The sequence below is a fragment of the Calidris pugnax genome, unplaced genomic scaffold (assembly GCF_001431845.1).
Source record: "Calidris pugnax isolate Ruff unplaced genomic scaffold, ASM143184v1 scaffold44, whole genome shotgun sequence".
NCBI lineage: Eukaryota > Metazoa > Chordata > Aves > Charadriiformes > Scolopacidae > Calidris > Calidris pugnax.
In genome coordinates, this window is record NW_015094506.1 from 13494779 (window position 1) to 13514061 (window position 19283).

The following is a 19283-nucleotide window of genomic DNA, read 5'->3' on the forward strand; positions in this document are numbered from 1 at the left end:
TCTCAAAGGACACCTTTTAGCTTTTTTTTTTTTTAATTAAAGGCAAGTTATATTAAATGTTTATCTTAGAAACAGATTATTTGCGTACTCTGTTTCTTTTTCCTCTTAATCTTCTCATGTAATTCATGCTTAAGAAGGCTGGGTTGAAAATGTGGTATTACATATTTGAGAGACTTTATCCTTTGCACTCAGGAAAGGTTGAATGTATTTTCAGCAAGAGCAACTTGAGGTACTGTGCAAACACCTACTTCACGTGACCTTTCTAAAAAAATGTCTTCTGTGATTGTTATAATCATCCAAAGGGATAAAAAACACATATAAAATTCTTCAAATATATTTCTTAACGTTTCTCAATGACAATTTAAAGTCCTGTTTGTGTTGTTATTTAAGGTGGTAAGTCAGTCCCAGATATCTACAGCTTGCAATTGAATGGAGCATGGGGTGCTGTAAAAACAATGTTATTATAATAAAAGATCTTATATATGAAGCCTGAAGTACGAATCATCCCATTTTGTACTCACAAGCCAAAAATCAACCCATGTTCCTTAGCTTCAGTGCATTCAATTATCAAGATTTTCTGGAAAATGTAAAGTGGTTCACCGATATTCCAGGGTAAGATATCAAATACCCTGTTACCATCATTTTCCTAAGTCCCTGTAAGGTAGTACCATCTTTGACCAAAAGGTGGAAGTAGAGTCCTTTGGGGGTTGCAGATGACTAAAAACCTACGCATGCTAAGCAGATTTTGTTGCACAATTCAATGCACTATTCAGTACTCGAAGTAGTCAAGAATGTAGCAGCATAACTATCCATGAGGAAAATAATGCAATATTTCAAGTCTGACCAAATTGTACATAGAGACAAATTTCATACAGCTGAACAAGCCTGGCAGAAGTTAATCAAAGCCCAACAAAAAGTTAATCTAATTGAAGTTAACTTTTGTCATCTGCTACATTTAAGTTCAAGCAAGTAGTACGGAGTAATTGTAAGGAGCTTTTGTACTATAGATATATTACTGCTGGCCTCTGCCTACACTATCTTACAGATAGTGTAAGAATAAATAGTGAATCTGTCTCTCTAGCTTCTAATGTTCTTCATAATGAACAACTTCTACAAATCATGTTTAGAACAGCAGTAATTATAACATGTTCTGAATCCTCCTTGTGGAAATACATCCCTGGTGACATTCAGATCACATGACTGTGGATATCTGCATCTGACCTAGCTGTGTAGACTGACTTTAAATTAGGAGAAGCAAGCACTTACATAGCAATATTTGTCTGATCCTGATGGACTTCTCAAACAGACTCACTAGTTGCTACCTGTCACTTACCTGGATTTCTGTAAGGTTTTTGAATCCCCACATGCCTCTAAATTGGAGAGATATTGGCATGATGGATGAACTGTTAGATGGACAGGAAACTGCCTGGATGGCAACATCCAAACTGTTACAGTCAATGGCTCAAGGTCCAAGTGGAAATCAGTAATGAGTGGTGTCCCTCAAAAGTCTGCAGTGGAACAAGTGCTATTTAATATCTTCATTAATGACATAGATAATGAGATTCAGTGCACCCTCAGCAAGTTTGAAGATGAAACCAGGCTGAGTGGTACAGTTGGTACAGATAACATCCAGAGGTACCTTGGCAAGCTTGAGCAGTGGGCCTCTATGGACTTCATGAAGTTCAAAGAGGCCAGGTGCAAAATCCTGCACCTGGGTTGGGGCAATCCCAAATTTCAATACAAGCTGGAGGATGACTTGATTGAGAGCAGCCCTGCTGAGAAGGACTTGGGAATACTGGTGGATGAAAAATTTGATATAAGCTGGCAATGTGTGATTGCAGCCCAGAAAGCCAGTCGTACCCTGGGCTGCATTAAAAGAAGCATAGCCAGCAGGTTGAAGGAAGTGTTTCTCTGCTTTTGTGAGACTTCACCTGTTATACTGCATCCAGACTGAGGTCCCCAGCACAAGAAAGAGATGGACCTATTAGAGCAGGCCCAGAGGAGAGCTGCAAAAATGATCAGAGAGCTGGAATACCTCTCCTACGAAGAAAGACTGAGAAAGTTGGAGTTGTTTAGCCTGGAGAAGAAAAGGCTTCAGTGAGACCTGTGGCATTTCAGTTTATAAAGAGGGCTTTATAAGAAAGATAGAGAGACACTTTATACCAGGGTCTGTAGTGACAGGACAAGGGGCAACAGTTTTAAAACGACAGAGAATAGATTTAAATTGGATATAAGGAAGAATTTTGTTATGATGAGGGTGGAAGCGTTCAAAGACAGGTTTGATCTAATGCAAGATGTCCCTGCCCATGACAGTGGGACTGGATTAGATGATCTTTAAGGGTCGCTTCCAACCCAAACAATTCTATGATTCTATGATTTGGTGGTTGTATGATTCTCCTGGAGTATTTCTCCTGATTCACAACATCGCAGTGCAATGTATGTGTCTAAAGTCTGATGAAATTCAACTGACATTGAAACTGAAATTATGCTTTTACTTTGATCTGCTTTCCTATGAAAATCCACATGGATGAATTCCTCCTCCTTTACAACATCTATATCCACTGTCAGGTGAAAAGATTAGATGGCCTTGACAAAAATGTTAGTCATACAGAGATGAGTCATAGTTTTGCTTACTGTTTATAAAGATGCTCTGATGCTTGGATGAGCTCAGTCAAAACATTGTTTTCTGATGGTAGAATAAAGTATCTGAGAGTATACAGAGTAAATGATAGGAAAACAACTGTGCTACTTTACTGCCTCTTGTTACATAGTCTGTAGCTCACATTTAGTGCCTAATGGCACAGAGCCATGAAGCACAATGCTCTCCTCTGATCAAGGGATCAGGATTCCCTTTTACCACCTATAATGGAACACAATTGTTGTGACACAGTCAGGGAGCACTGATTAGCTTCTGGCCAATGTAGCTGACAGGTAAAAAGGACTACAAGCATCAGGATTTCAAACTTTCATGACATCTTCAAGGCAGATGCCTTTTGGAAACCGCACTGCTTAAGTGCCATTGACCCTTCCTCTACTAGATATGGATTGTATGAGAATGTTATCTTTCTCCTCCTTAATCTATTGCCAACTTTATGCTCATCCTTCATATACACAAAAAGGCAACATAATTTTGTTCTGAAAGCTCCATAGGTCAAGGACTGTGTAAAAATTCTCAGTAAATCAGTCCCACCAGTGGCTGGCATTCCTTTTCTTGAATGTGTATGGAGTATAAAATAAGAATGTGAATTAAATATTTTATTATTTTGGGAGAACCAAAGTATGGTAATTGAAAAGTAAAGGAGTTATATTACTTAAACATAACTGACTCATATATTGAACTGATTACACAGTATGTTCTTGATTTGCAATGTTATTAATAATACAAAAGCAACTCCTGTTGATGCTCTGAGAGGCTGTGTTTGCTTCAACATTTGCAAATCTAAGCATCTAAATAACAGAATTGATTATTACAGTTAATGTTGAATAAACAACATTCTCCTCCCTTTCCACTTCATTTCTACCTCTTCTCCCTGCCCTTCTATGGGAAAGGGAGGATAAGCAAGCATCTGCCTGGTCCTTATTGCCGGCTGGTGTTAAACCATGACACAGTATTACATTTTATAAAATATATTATTATCTTAAGAATCCTTGTCCAGTAACAGTTGGAGAAGGCAATGTGGCACAAAATGAATGACAGTTTGGCTCTTAAATCCAGATCAGAAGTTTCTCTAGTGAACTGGAGAAATATGGAGCTGTAATGGTAGCGTAGTAACTGAAATTAGGCAACAGTAGTGATTCGCTACCAAAATCAATAAATGAACAGAAATTAGATGGTTTTGTTTGGATCCGTAAATAAAGTCATTTTCATATTGGTGTCATTCTGCAAATGTCTTTCCTCCAAAGAAAGCTACACTATCATGTGAAGTATGGTGTCATTGAAGAGTGTAAAATTAAGAAAATATGAGGTGAGGAATAAAAATAACAATCTTCAAAACAGGATAAATTTCAAACAAGCTATAAAATTAATACAAATTCTCTTGGGTCTGCTGATAAAACTAGGCATTTGTACTGAAATCTGTCTATTCAACTTGATGGATCTGAGACATGTCTTAAAAAGTCATGTTTATGCAACAACACATCCCATTTGTTTGTTATTATCTTTATTTAAATTTTTTTTGCAGAAAATTGTGGATGTGTAAACATTTACAGATAATCATTAGGTATTACTGTAGATATATATATATTAAAATGCTCGGTGTTTTGGAGAATTCTTCTTTTGTGTTCTTTTAATTGAGGGTACTAATGATATTTCCAAAGTTTCCCTGGCAAAGGAATGCTTTATTCCTCCCCAGTCAAAGATAAAGTATTAAATCTTGCAGACCAAAACCAGTCTTTGAACCAAAAAAAAAAAGGGTTCTGCATAACTGTTCACTGAGTGAAAGCTGAGTTTTTCACTGATTAATAAGCTGAGTTTAATATCTAAAAGAAACTTAAACAATGTTTCTGGTAAATGTCTGAAGATTTTACCTGTACTTAAACTGAGTTAGTGGTCTATAAGGCAAAGGAGAAGGAACCAAAAATAATAGTTACTTCTCAAGATTTATGTAGTTGTGAAGGAAAATCATAATGGAATCAAGGTGCTTCATCAGAGTTGTGAACTAATTTCAAAACCTATGCCCTGGGTTTTGCTGGTAGTGAAACCTGTGCCCTTTTATTGGAAGTGAAAAAGATTTAACTTTCTGAAATGCATGGCCATTTCTAAGGGGCTCCAAGTTAAGTCAGAACAGAGGCAGAGATAGAATGCAAATAAAGTTTATATGTTTAAGAATAAATCATTGGTGCGAGATTCCAAATATGTGTACTTAAAATTGTTGGAAAAGTCATCTAATATTTTACCAATTCTATATAGTTATGTAAGAAATACAATCACTGTCCATATTTTCTCTCATCTAGAGGAAGAATTCTGTGTGTAACTTTACTGTTTTCCTGACTTTCATGGACCCTAATGTATTAACCCAAATATATGGTTCATATTTTTTCTACAGAGCTAGTTAAAAAATTTGTCCTTTCTGCATTAATTGACCTAAAAAATATAACTGGCTCTATCATGTAGACACAATATACTGTTAACTGGAACAACAACAGATTTAGTGACTATTCATTGTATAAATAATTGCAGAGTGAACATTATTCACTCTGCCTAGGCACCAAAAGTCTTAGAATCCTATTGTCAAAGTTTATTTCTTTGTGCAAGAATACAGGAAAGGAGAAACTCAAGTAAAAAAAGAAAATAATGGAAAAGGCCAACAATCATTCTGCAAAGCTAGAAAAAAAGCTGCATGAGAATTTTTTTGACAAGTCTTTAGAAGTACTTAACATCTGACAATTCCCACATACGTAATGACAGTTGAATACTTCTAGCCATGTTTATATGTAAAATCCATAAAGTCTGGAACTGCAAAAATGTTTTAACATTATGAATAACACACAGTTATTTGGCATGATCTTCAAAATAGGTATGATTGTCAATAAGTTGTTAGAGCTACATTGTATTATTTATTTTCATGACCAAGCCAGTCTTCCTTAAGTAGGTACAGTTCTCTGGGCACATGCACAGTTAAAATCTAATTTATACCCCCAGACTCTTTCACTTTCCATTATGTTGTTCTCTGACATATTTAATTGAACTGTGATTATTTTTTCCTTTTTATTTTAAAGAAGAAAAAAGGTTTATTAGATGTAAAATATAGTTGGCATTTATTAATTAATTCATCTCACACTGTATTTTTTACAAAAGTAGTGTCACAGAGGAACTTAGTGAAATACAGATTTAAACATAATTGGGAGTTAGCTTGATGTGCTTCTTTCTCCCAGTATGATGTACTGTAAGAGCCACCTGTACAGGGATTTTTTGTTTTGTTTTGCTGTGGTTTTTTTTTAAACTATATATGTGAGAAAGAGTCAGTAGAACAAACTTTCTTTTGTTGTAAAGCCTCCCAACCTCAGAAACTGGGTGTCATTAACAATGATAGGAGAAACCTTCAAGAAAAGTATTACCAGCTGCAGCAAATGAACAAATTTACTCATTTGGGATATTTTACTGACAGCTTAGAAACTCTCTTGGTTATTTTGTTTTTTTTCATTGTACCCTGGTTTATTTCAAATCCATCCCAAATAATCATATATCCAAATAAATTTTGATTGTTCTGCCATTCTCACATCCTCGTTATCCACAGTAGCACTGCATGCTTTTCCAGGAAACTTTAATGTATTCTGTGTGTCAAGAGTCTGAACCCCTAACGTACATTCCCAGGTAATCCCATTCATATATGGATGCATAAGCATGTTTTATATTCTCAAGCTTTGACATTTTTTCTGGCCTATCCATATACTTTTGTAGCCATATGATTTCCTAATGATATCAAATTTCTAACTCACATTGATCCTACCTCCTGCTGCCCTTCATTACATCCTTGGAGATCAGCATGCTCCTCTTAGAATACATTAGTCATTCATTACTAACGCCGTAAAAGCCCTGAAGTCCTAGAAGAGAAGAGTCTTTCCTTTTACCTTTCTGTTCCCTCACTATTAATAGATAACTCCCAGCTGCTATTTCATTTTTCTTCTGTCATGAAAGCTGTAACTACATGATTAAAATGGTGTGCAGCTCTAAAACTACTATCAATTATACTAATTAAGGTCAAATAGAATGAAACAGCACTCTTTGAGGAAAACAATGTAGGCAATGTAAACCTCTGTTAATTTAAGGGCATCATATACATATATGACAGCTTTTACAGACCTTATTATTAATAATTTCTAGGTAGTCTCTTATAATGACACATCTAAGAGTTTTTTTGTTCTTCTTCATCTGAGAACAAAAACCACTGATGGATATTTTTTTTATCTCCTTTTTTTTCCTTTTTCTTTTTTTGTTAACCTGGTAGGTAGAAAAGACCTCTTTTTATTAGGAAACTTATTTTCTCGGGTTTTGCTTGTGCTTAAAGAAAGTTCTCTATGAATTTTCAACATTGGCCTTCCCTGCAGCTACACAGAGGCTAACAAGTCGAGTAGGACTTGGCATAACTAAGAGAAACATGAACTAGCTAGATCTAAAATCAAGTTTCACAATGGGAAATGAATATATTTCCTCTCAGCAGCTGTCCCTCAGTGCTGTCTAACTGAAAGACACACCGTATGAAATTACATTTGTGGGAAAATAGCACATAGATACTATGAGAAATTCTGAAGGAAATGAATGTTCTGATTTCTGTTTTCAATCATGTAAATTGTTTTCAATTTAAGTGAGAAAGAAGCTGAAATTCGAACCAAGGAATTAAAAACCAACCAAACAAAACCCCTTCAACAAACCACCAAGAAATCCACCCTCAAATGTTTTAAATTATTTATTCAAAAAATGATAGCATTTTCATCTGTTTACTGAGAAACCCTTTCTAAGCAATAACATCTCTCCTCATGTAGAGTCATCTCTGAATAAACAGTCATTCCGCTTAACCAGTAGGGGACTGAAAGGAAGATATTTTTCATTTTAAAAGACATGCAGAACTGGAACATGTTTCCTGTGTCAGTATCAGCCCTGTTCAGTCCTGACCACAGCAGTGTATTGCTGTTTTCCCAGGTGTCTGGGAGTGGGATTCTTGAAGGCAGCTGAAAAAAATTTTCATCATAGAGTGTCAGTATGACCAGAGAATATCATCTTTGAACATGTATAATCTTAACATTTCTTTGAATATGAACCATGGTCAGTTCAAAGTCCAAAACAGTGTTTCATAACGGAAAGGAAGAAAATACCACGTGAAAATCCTTTTTCTTTAAACTTGGGAAGCATAATCATTGCCATGTTATGAGTGTCCCTAGTGCTTCGAAGGTGTTGAATAATACATACAGAAAGGGAATGAAGGTGATGGGTTTGAAAGAGCTGCTTGAGTGAGTAAGGAATCATAGGCAGCATCAATGACCCATTGTAAGACAATGCAGGCAAAATGCTTTGTAGTTAAATTATTCAGACTAGATAGGTGTTGTAATTCAAAATAGTTATTATTCCTCTCTGATTATTTTCCAAAGAACTTTTCTAAAGGAACGGGATAATTTCATTAAAATATTTCTAACGATCAAAAATTGAGATATGTTTTATCCATTTTTTATATTTCTTCCAAATGACCTCAGATTAATTTACAGGGACATTTCACTCATAAGAGAAGTTTTGGTAAGCGGTGAGAGCTTTAAACTAAATTTGACACCATCTCTTTTAATCCACAAAGACTCAACTGAATTTCAATAGAGTTGCACCAGGTTAGATCTGCCAGAAATCCAGCCTCATGTAACTTGAAGGTAATAACTGACAGTTTGTTATTGATTATGTGTTCCTTATCACCTTGAGGCAAAGGTCAATAAAATCATTGGGAATTTTTCCACTGGTTCAATAGATTTAGGACCAGGCCTTCCTCTTCCAGGTACAGCTTCTTACTAAATTCTTTTTTTAGAATACCCATTTATCATGCAGAATTTTCTGTTATTTTCTAGTCAGGAATTATCTAGGTTATTTAGTATAAAACTGACTTAATGAAAAAATGTGATTTCAAGAATGCAAATATTAATAACAATTTAGATTTCTGGCATGACATTTTCTACCAATTTCAGGAGGATATCTTACAAATGGGGATCACATGGCACCTGACAAAATGGTTGACAAACAGACCTTAGTGCTAGAGGTTGGCCAAAGGTCCCAAATGGCATTTCAGAGGTCTGAAATATGAAGTAAGTAAACATTTCTCATCATCATGAGTCATCATCTCATAGAATAGAGACTTAGAATATACCTGCAGTTTTGTGTATCCACAAAAACCATTTATTTCAAGTATTAAACTTAGTTTGTGTTAATAATTCTATGCCAAACAAACACATAAAAAGAAAGAGAAAATTAGTCTCATCAATAAAGATGCTGCCAAATATTCTGAAATTTTCCTTTTTTTGAGACAAATAATTTATATCAACTTTGGAAGTTCATAAAAGTCAGATTGTTTTGATTTTTTGTTTTATTATTTGGTTTGATTGTTTTATGTTTTTTGCTTTTTCCCTAGAGATCTTCTGTTGGACTGTGCATATGTAATGGTTTGGACTGTGTAATGGTTGCACACAAGCAAACTGGGGATATTCTATAGTGACAAAATTCATTTGTATGCACAGTGATAATGTAAAGTCTATTTAAAGGCTTCAGTTGGACTTAGGTGATTCATGGGCTTTGTTCTTACCTTTTGCCACAGGGGTGAATTACAACCACACTGCAAATTTGATTGTGCATAGATAGCATGTGGGAGGAAAGCTTTGTAGCTAGAGACTCAGGGTCCACCTTACTGGGACAAAATAGAAAAAAAATAACAAAACTACAAAGAAAATATAAAATTATTACAAATTGCAAAGACATATGGGATGGGAAGAGGACACAGAGGTGGAAGAAACTACATACTAATGCATTAGATAGCAAATTATTTGTTTAAAGTAACATATTTCTTAGCAGGTTACTGGTTTAGACCACTGAAACTAAAGAAGGATGACAAGGAAGTTGTAATAAAGAATTCTCTCATTTAAGTAAAAATGAAGATAAAATGATTTAAGGAAACTTAGTTTTATTGAAGGAGACAGCAATTTGGGATACAGAAAGCAAAAATAGACATGAAGATTACTTTTTTTTAAGTCAAAGAAAGATAACAAAGGTCATACAGGTTATTAATTTCAGAAAATAAAAGATAAAATAGGACTGAAACTTTATTAATTTCATCCAAAGCAGATGAAATGAAATGAAATATATGGTTCATTAATTTCAATCAGAAAACTCAGAATAGATAATATTTATTTAATTTTGTAACTAAAAATAAGGCAGAAAATGAAAAAAGTGGCTAATTATTAATAGAAGCCAAGATAAGGTTATATCATAAAATAGACTTTAGGATCCATCTTGGAATTTATTTACATTAAAGCAAGGTAAGGAGGAAAATACGAGTCTATGTTTTATTTTAGCAGCATAGAGGAAAAAGCCTAATAAATATGGAGTAAGAGATTACCTACATATGAAGTCAGCACAATCAATGACAATACAGTGGTTTGTATCCAGATTATTTCAAGCATCTCCTCAATTGTGTTGCTTAAATAAGAACAAAGTATGTGTCACCATGGCATAACTAAAAAAAGGTAAGAAACAATTTCCCTGAAGAGCAGAAAATTCACTGAAAAGTCACTGAATATTCACTGTATAGGACTGTTCAATTTTTTTCTGTCTAAGATATACTTTAAACAAACAAAAGAAAAGCTATTTCATAAAACTAATTACAAGCAAGAGGAACACAATAATATTAAAATGGTGGATTATATAACTTCATAGAACGAAATAAAGTGTTAAAAATTTACAACTGCAGTGAGGTATTGTGCTAATAGGTACTAATGTTCAAGAAAACTTTCTTAGGGTTTTCAGAAATAAGCAACATGAGTGAAATAACTATGTCAAAGGCCTAGCACAGGTTCCAAATCCTACGTTGTCATGTTGGTCTTTGTCACAGATTTTTTTCTGAGGATGTTGAACTTCAGATTTATGCAGAATGAATCAACAAACTCTGCTGTAGATGTCACAATGTCTGCTTCAGCAAATAAAAATATATATTAACATTTTTTTCACAAAAATGAATCTCAAACTCAGCCTCAAACACTCTCAGTTGAGAAGTAAACATTATGGAGAAGTCCCACCTCAGAAAGGACACATACTCTCACAATCCTGCTGATGAGAACAGTTATATACTCTTTTTTTTCTCCTATGGTGTATCTTCGGTAATATTGAGACAATAAAACTTTTTCTTGATTATTGGTCTCCCTGTGCTTCATGTACAAGTTCAAGATCTATATGCAATTTATGCTCGCACTCTCTAGTATTACAATGACTGGGATTATTTTAGTTCACAGTTTAGGTTTCAAAAATGGAAAGAAGTAAAATGTACATGCTTTAGAAAGGATTTTTTTTTTAATATTGCTTTTAGTTAGGTGGCATATAAGATAGTAATGTATAAAGTAACAGATACAGACAATATAAAAAGGTGTGCTGATGTTCACCTTGTTCATTCCCTCTGCCAGTCCACCAAATTAGATAATTCATTCTATTGTGTTGCCTAATAATATATTTTCAATAAATTTAAGAAACAATGCTGAAGCTCTACTTTCTTTGTGCAAGTCGTCATAGAGACTGTATTTCACAGTCCCATTGTTTGTTAAGAGCTGATTATTTTTCCAACAGTGTAATATAGATATTGTTGAAGAATGGCCCATGTTCAAGTTCCTAAATTTTAGAACATCAGACAAAATCTGGTCGCACTAGTAATAAGTTTACACATAAATACATTGTTTCATTCTGTGTTTGGAATGGATCTGAGGGGAAAATATGTATTGAGGTATATACTGTGGAGGGAACAAGATTTCTCCTCACACTGTAAGGATGGACTAAAGGAGCTAAGTGCTTATTTTAACAAGTAATGTGCGAGAAACAAGCAGTCCCAGTTAATATTGAAAAGGTGCTATTTCACCTTAGTAAACAAGATTCAAATCAGTTGCCAAAACATCCAGTGCCACTTGAGATGATGGCCTAGGTTACCAGAGACATCTGCACAGGAATGGTAGGTTAAGTCATAAGATCAGGTATGTCATAACTCTCATATTATGAGAGTCATAAGCTCTGCCCTCTGGGCCTGGGTCAGATGGATCTCAAATAGCAAGCATCAAATATAGGCACCTATATTCAAAGAGCTGAAGTTTTCCCACTGGTCTGAAGAATCACTAAAGGAATTATTCAACTGTTTGAACATAGAAGCGTTCTGCTTTCTGTGATGCTTTGGGTAACCTGCCTGGCCTGCAGACCTTGGACAAGAAAGGTGCAGGTGTCCTGTAACTCCTGTGTCCACCTGTCGCTTCTCAGAAAAGAGACTGCAGCCAAATGTTGACATGTTGGTGTTTCGGATACCCTTGGCCATCTCAAATAACATTAAACAACTCTTGTACTTAGACAACTGTATCTCCCATAAATACCTATACTAAAGTGAACTGAAGTTATTTCTAGGCTCCAGTGACTGCATTGATTGGCTCTGCCTTGATTATAACGTGAGTTAAGATACCCAGCTCGCACATAGACACTTGAATTTGTGAGTGTTAATCTAAAACTGAATCCCATATATAGCAAAGTATTACCATTTTAAATCATCCAGACAGATTTAAACCAAGACAGATTTAATCTAGTAAACTAATTGAAAATTCCCCCCAAAATTCAGCTGACTCTTTATCTTGTGCAGAATGGTTTGACCAGCTTTAATTACTGCAACCATTCTAAAACCTAAGATGTTATCATTTTAATAGACTGTGCTTGATAAAGTAATGGTTAGTGTTGTATTTTGTATATAGTTTTCAATCTATGTGAAACTGTATATGTGCTTTGCTGAATATTAATTCTACATGACCTAACACTTTAAGAGTCCAAAAATAATTGGATCTCAGTGTGCTTCAAAATGTTACCTATGCTGGCATTTTGTCATAGAGTTATAGAATCACAGAATGGTTCACAGATCATCTAGTCCAAACCCCCTGCTGTGGACAGGGATATCTTTCAGTAATCAGGTTGTTCAAAGTCCCATCCAACATGGCCTTGAACACTTCCAGGGATGGGGCACCTACCACCTCCCTGGGCAACCTGTTTCAGTGTCTCACCACCCTCATAATAGTGAGTTTCTTCGTTATATTCAATCTGTATCTACTATCTTTCAGCTTAAAATTATTACTTGTAATTATTGTTATTTTGTTTTCTGCCTTTGAAAGTGCACTTTTAAATATGCTTAATTGTATTTTATGACATACTATATGCATCATACACCATATATATGTACACACATAATATTTGTATATTAATAAAATTTAAAAGTAATTCATTGTCATTTTTAAATCCATCTGTCCAGCCACTAGCAGAGTCCTCTGACAGTGAGCTGTCCTTTCCACTTTTTTCAGAAATCCTTTCCACAATGTCAGAATGAAGACAGTGTCTTCAAGACTAAAAGTCACTTAATAGCTTATCCTTCTCAAAGTCTTTGTCTTGTTTTTATTACTCCCTGAGCATTCAATAAACACTGAAGATACTGCCGAGTATCTTTTGGGGTTTTTTCCTATAGCTTCAATGTGTACTGTTTTAATAATTGAACAGCTCTATTAAATAGCGTTATACATATTTTTGGAAGTAACCTTTTTGGGTAAATTGGCAAAACATAATAAAGTTTTCTGATGTGTATAAGTAACATAAATGTAGCTATTTGTCAATTCAAATTTAACTTAACATTCAACACATCAGAAAGGTTGTTTGGTCAGTCAGCACAAAGCTGTACTTCAATCAGTCACCTTTGCCTTTTTCGTGTGACATGGTTCTGTACACTGTCATACTAGCTGCAGAAACAAGCTCTTCATTTTATACTGCCTCAAAATCTACTGATAAAACATCAAACACTGACATATTTATTCTGAATAATTTCCTCTTTGATGAACTTTCAACTGAACTGCTAAAAAAGTAATCTTGTTCGGATGACATTCAGGAACAAATTTAATCCCTGTGTGATTGAGGAAGAGTTGCACAGCTGTGTGGTCACTAATAGTGGCCCAATGTTTCAGACCAGGATTTCAGACTCGGACCTGCAAAAATCTCTCTTTGCTTATGGAATTGAAAGTTAATGGAGCTCTTTTCACTGCAGTAGTGTCTGAAAATGCTACTCCAGGGTGGTCAAGTGTCTTACAGGTCAAAATGTTGAAATGAACAGTTAGTTTTCAAAAACCTATTTTCAGATAGTCCTACTCATTCTTTTAGCCCTGTGATCCTTACTTTGGGAAAAGTATATAACACAGAAGTCATGGCTTTCAGCAGTAGTTTTGATCTTTCTGTTTGGTCTAAAGCTTACATACAGAGATAGTATTACCAAAATAGAAAGTAGGAAAAAAAGCTGTAAAGTTAATATTTTTATTTTTTTTTAAATTTAGTATATGTTCTGACTCCTGTGTATGAAGTGATGATGAGGCTTTTCTCTTATGTTTGTACTTACCAAATCACATTTTAAATTTTAAACTTTAAATGGCTTATATAGGAGTCAATAATGAAGTAATTTATTAGTCAAAACACAATTGATTTATAAATAAAGAATTTCCAAAGCAATTATGGAAGCTAATGGTCTAAAAGGATTCTATGATTCTGTTTGGTCCCTATTTTATGCAGAAACTTTGTGTGATGCTTGTGAACAGAATGTCATAGCTGAAATAGTGCAGTAATGTGATCATTAGAGAAGCAGAAGATATTTCCATATTTCAGTTGTCTTTATCCTCTTTTTTAATCTTTTCAGATGATGTCCATGTCATGCTCAAATGAAGGTCAGTCAGCTAACATTGTTCCTGATTTGTAGCAGCAGTTCAAACAGGCTCTGTGTCTGAACAAACCTGTTATTGCTCTTAACTGAGCATGCAGGCACTCAACTTGCTTTCTGTGGTGTGTCTGAGGCCCAAAGAGTACACCTTCACGGTTCCACTCCTTCCTGCAAGTAGATTCTGGTGCACTCACACCACTCACACTAGCTCAGCAATCTCTGAACTTAGGCAGTAAGAAAGCTAAGTCTTAGATAAGTGTAACTAAGAGCTAAAGTCACTTGTGAAAAAAGTGATTTAGCCTGCTAAACAATGTAGATTTTTTAGAAAAGTGTATCTGAAAATTCTTATCTTCATAGTTGCCAGAAGTTAATCCTTGTATGTTTGGGGTTTTTTTTACTGAGATTGTTACAAATTCTCAGTCCAGGTGCCTTTATGTATGCAACATTCTAATCCACACAATAACAACTATTTTTTAAAAAGTGTATTAAAATAGACCCTCACATGGTAGACCAGAATACAACAGTCAACTTACCACTGCTAAGAAACCCTGATATAGAACCACACACACGCACAGAGAGAAAACCTGAAACCCTTCTCTCTTGACACCCTTTTCACAGCTTAGTTTATGGAATGGAAATGTAACTTCATGACATTAATGTATTTTGACATTCTCTGATGAAAGACCAGTACTTCTGTTACAACAATTCTCTGACAAGATCAGAGGTGTGCTCTTACAGTGTGGCTATATGAACAAGTCACTGTGGGATTGTCATTTGTAGTGAATCATCTGCTCTGAGATAACTGACTGAGTTCAGGCTCGTGTCATGCATTGGACAGCTTGCCCTATCTTCACAGAAGTCTAAACTACCTCAAATTACCTTTACCCTTCTATCATATCACCCTTTTTCTCTATACATTTTTTATTTGCTTCTATTCTGCTGCATATCTCAATTTAGTCAATGCTGATGTGGCCTAGGTTACCAACCATGCTCTTGTCCTCTGGAAATTTCACAGCCCCAAATTGTGCTTTTTATTATGTGAAATGCCGTGAGAGCTGGGTAAGGGTCCCTAAGCCATGGATCACTGCCTTGCTGACATGTTAGCAAGTTACTGCCCATTAGCTGTGCATTCACAGATGCACTCCTGCCCACGATACTTAAGAAACCATTTATTGCTTTTTCATGAAGAGCTAAGTCACATCAATCTATTTTGCATTTACAACAGCTTATAAGCTCCCATCCACTGATTTATAATGTGCAAAGGGTCTTGATCAATGGTAAATTTTAGGTAACTGAGTTGCTTACCCCTTTCTGAAGTATAAAAGATTCTGCTCCAGAAGTGGCATCAAAGACTGCACACAGACTGTTACCCTGGGCCAAATAACTTCCTTTGAAATGGCCATCTCATGGGCAAACTATTTCCATGTTAAATTAGGCATTGTTTCATTAAAGTTTCATTTTAATGTGCTGTGTTTCATTGACAAAGAAAATGCTTTTACATTTTATATACACTTTTGGCACAAATTTGAAATTACTCTTACTAATCATTTCAGCCGTGAATGATCTCCTTGAAAAGAGCTAGAGCCTGTTACTTATGTTTTTTTATACTTCATTAATATTACAAGGGACAAAAAGTTATTCGTTATATGTGGTTGATCCCTACACGTAAACATCAGCATTTTTTACCTTAGAAATAAAGTTACCTATTAGATTTTAATAACATAAATCAGGATTTTTGATGAGTTTAAGAGTTAAATAAAATTGAAGATGCAATTTTCCATAGAGGAAACCTGTTAACCTAAGGGCTTACACCCTTGAGGGGTATAAGCATTTCCTTTACTGTCAGTAGAATTTTTTGCACTCTTTAAATTGAATCTGTTAAATGCTGGCTTTGATGACCTAGAAATTCAAGCATAGGAAACATGTAGATTTGATGAATGGCGATTTCTTTCAAAACTCTAAAAATAAATTTTTTGTGCAGTTAAAAATTTTTCTTATGATCTGCTAACACTTCAGCAAAAATTTGGCTCAGCACTGTGGTTAATTAATGCTCAATTATTGGGATTGTTTGAGGATTTTTAAAAAATTCTTCAGAAGACAGAAAAACATCTGATATAAAATGAAAAATAAAAATGACCAAGTTATGATTTTCAAGTTGAATATTGCAAGTACTAACCATGCAAACAGAGCTGCCATCTTGTGGATAAAAATGTCCTAAGAGCAGGTGGCTCATGTTGCCAGAATGCAGGAGAAATAAATGTTTATAATAGTTATCAGGTCTACCTGACTTGGCATTCAGCTCATACACAGGATTATGAGAGCTGTAATTTTGAGCTTGCACATTCAATCTCTAAAACCTCTTATCACCTGACTGAATTCTAATTTCCCCCAAAATCTTTAGACCTAGCCCTTCCAATATTAATAATGTATAGGCTAAGCAACACTGAAGAACTGCTTGTGTTTTTCAATTAGTGTGTGATGCAAAGCTATGTTTTGTAATATAAATAATTAGTTTAACCATTAAATTGATGTGACAAAAATAATTGTCAAGCAATTAAATGCAGTAATGATTTCAAATCATGGGAAATATATACTAATATACCTGAGTTTCACTTTGCTTGAGAACTAAAATATGCACTCTTGTTAGTTTCTTTGCCATTATACATATATCAATTAATATTATGTTATAAAAAGAAATGATACAGTTAGTTATTGAAAATCATCACTCACTTCTCTTTCATTCCTTCATCTTTTCTTCTTTCTTTTTCCATGTAATTTGTATTTGAAACCATGATGCCAAAAAATATCACCAGCAAAAGTACCCCCATTGTCGATGTCAGGTGTGAGGGTTAACAATCTAGTCTCTTCAAATAAATAACTCATGGCACAATCATAGGAATATATGAATTGTGTGTTTCTGGATTTCACACACAGTCATGTGCACCCTTGTTTGAGCTTTTGTAACCTACTATATATATTTATTTTATTTCAATTATATTTCATTTAAAGACATGGCCTTATGACTGTTTTTGTTGAATTGGCTTGCTACTAATGCATATTTAAAAGGTATGATTTGATTTCTATGATTTTTTTTCTATTTGTAAAATAATACTAAATTCAAACTGGTTGTAATTCATGTTGACATGATAGCATGTTGAAGTGTGAAAAATGTTGTGTGACTCGATTAAGATCATGGAACTGCTCTGTTATGTCCAGCTGTTACATTTGTTCAGCCTGAATCTCCAAAGTTACCCATGTTTTTAAATACACTAGTGACAAGTAATTTTTGTTCTTAAAACAAGGAGCATGTACAAATCAATAATTTATCACTAATATTACAAGTCATACAATTTCAAAACACTATTTTATCATATTTTACTGCCAAAAAAAGAATTTTTTTTTCTAAAGAAAACATGCCTAATTTTACAATCCATTTTTTAAGAAGTATTCTCCACTAAAATTCCAAACTAACATTTGTACTACCCTTTCCAAGTAAATTTTCTACTAATTTAAGCTACTGCTTACATAAAACATAATAAGCTCTGTATTATCACTGTAGATAACATACTTTATGAACACTGAAGACTTTGTAAAAGTGTGGCACTCTACCGTTAAAGACTGCCTAGCATGTCGTCTGTGAGTGACACGCTCTGTTAAAGAAGAAAGTGTCATCTATGTAAGAGTAAAAAATGCATAGAACTTTAATACATCATGGTTAGATTAACTAGATATTAGAAATGAGTATATTTTTCAGGCCACGTAATCAAATTTTGTCAACAATGTCTCTGTTTGGTCTAAACTATTTATAACACTAAATTTTCAGGAGAATATAACTTGCACATATGATACATCTAAGCATATTTTATCTCATCAATAAGTCATCAATTACTATGTCTTACCTTTATCATTAATCATACAAAAGCAAAGCTGGCATTCCCATTGTCCAAATTAATCTTTTCTGATCTGTAATTCAGCTTTGTCACTTTACATGGCAATGAATCTTTTTTTAGATATATTTCCATTTGAACTCCCATGTTTTCTGAACAGAAATAAATGAACAGAGACTTTTATTTTGGCCTAAAGTGCGTTTTGACTAATAGGTTACCCTCCAGATCCCCGCACAGAACTGCTGTTTATTAAGTCCCCAGAATTTAATATCCTGAGTCTCTGTAACTTTGTGAAAGAACCACAAGGAAATGGCAGAGCTGTTTATCAAGTTTATTCTAGAAATCTTATGTTAAATGTTTTATATATTAAGGTAAACTGTGTCTGATTATATTTTGTTTTTTCTGTTTGTTTGGCTTAGTGTGGTTGGTTCTTTGGTTTTGTTTTTTTCTTCGGAGAACAAACTGAGTAAGAGAATTTTAAAAAATATTTATTTTTTTTTTTTGTCATGAGAGGGAGCAGACCATAAATAAACTGGGTGGTATATAATTTACTGCAAATAAATACTGAACCAGGTTCCTATCTATTGAAAAAAAAAAAATTAGTTTCCACAGATTTTGTGGTTTTCCATACAGCAATAGGATTTTTTGTTACTGAAAGATGAGAAATCACAATATTCATTTAAGGAAAAAGCAATTCTTTAAGCACTGATTTGGATTCATTTAAAAGTTCACATGATTTATATTATTGCCTGAAATATAGCAAAATACTTAGTGCCACTATATTTAGGACATCATACATTTGGCAGTGTGTTTCATGCCTCATTTACTACAGAATGTCTGCGCTGCTATTTAGCATGCAAAGAATAAATGTGCATGTACATTTGGGCATATCTTTACTTTTGCTGTTAGTTTTAAATACTTGAAAAGACACAGTATTCAACCTGACACTGCAACA

At 34.4% G+C, this 19283-nt stretch overlaps 1 protein-coding gene across 1 annotated transcript in view; it reads left to right on the forward strand.

Annotated features, from left to right (window-relative positions):
• The first annotated feature begins 1486 nt into the window (after nucleotides 1-1486).
• The window catches only part of MGAT4C (MGAT4 family member C), a 192409-nt gene continuing 174612 nt past the window's right edge, over nucleotides 1487-19283 (forward strand). Inside the window, exon 1 of the mRNA XM_014963309.1 lies at nucleotides 1487-1695. Coding sequence (XP_014818795.1) covers nucleotides 1487-1695 — 209 coding nt within the window. The remainder of the gene's footprint in view (nucleotides 1696-19283) is intronic.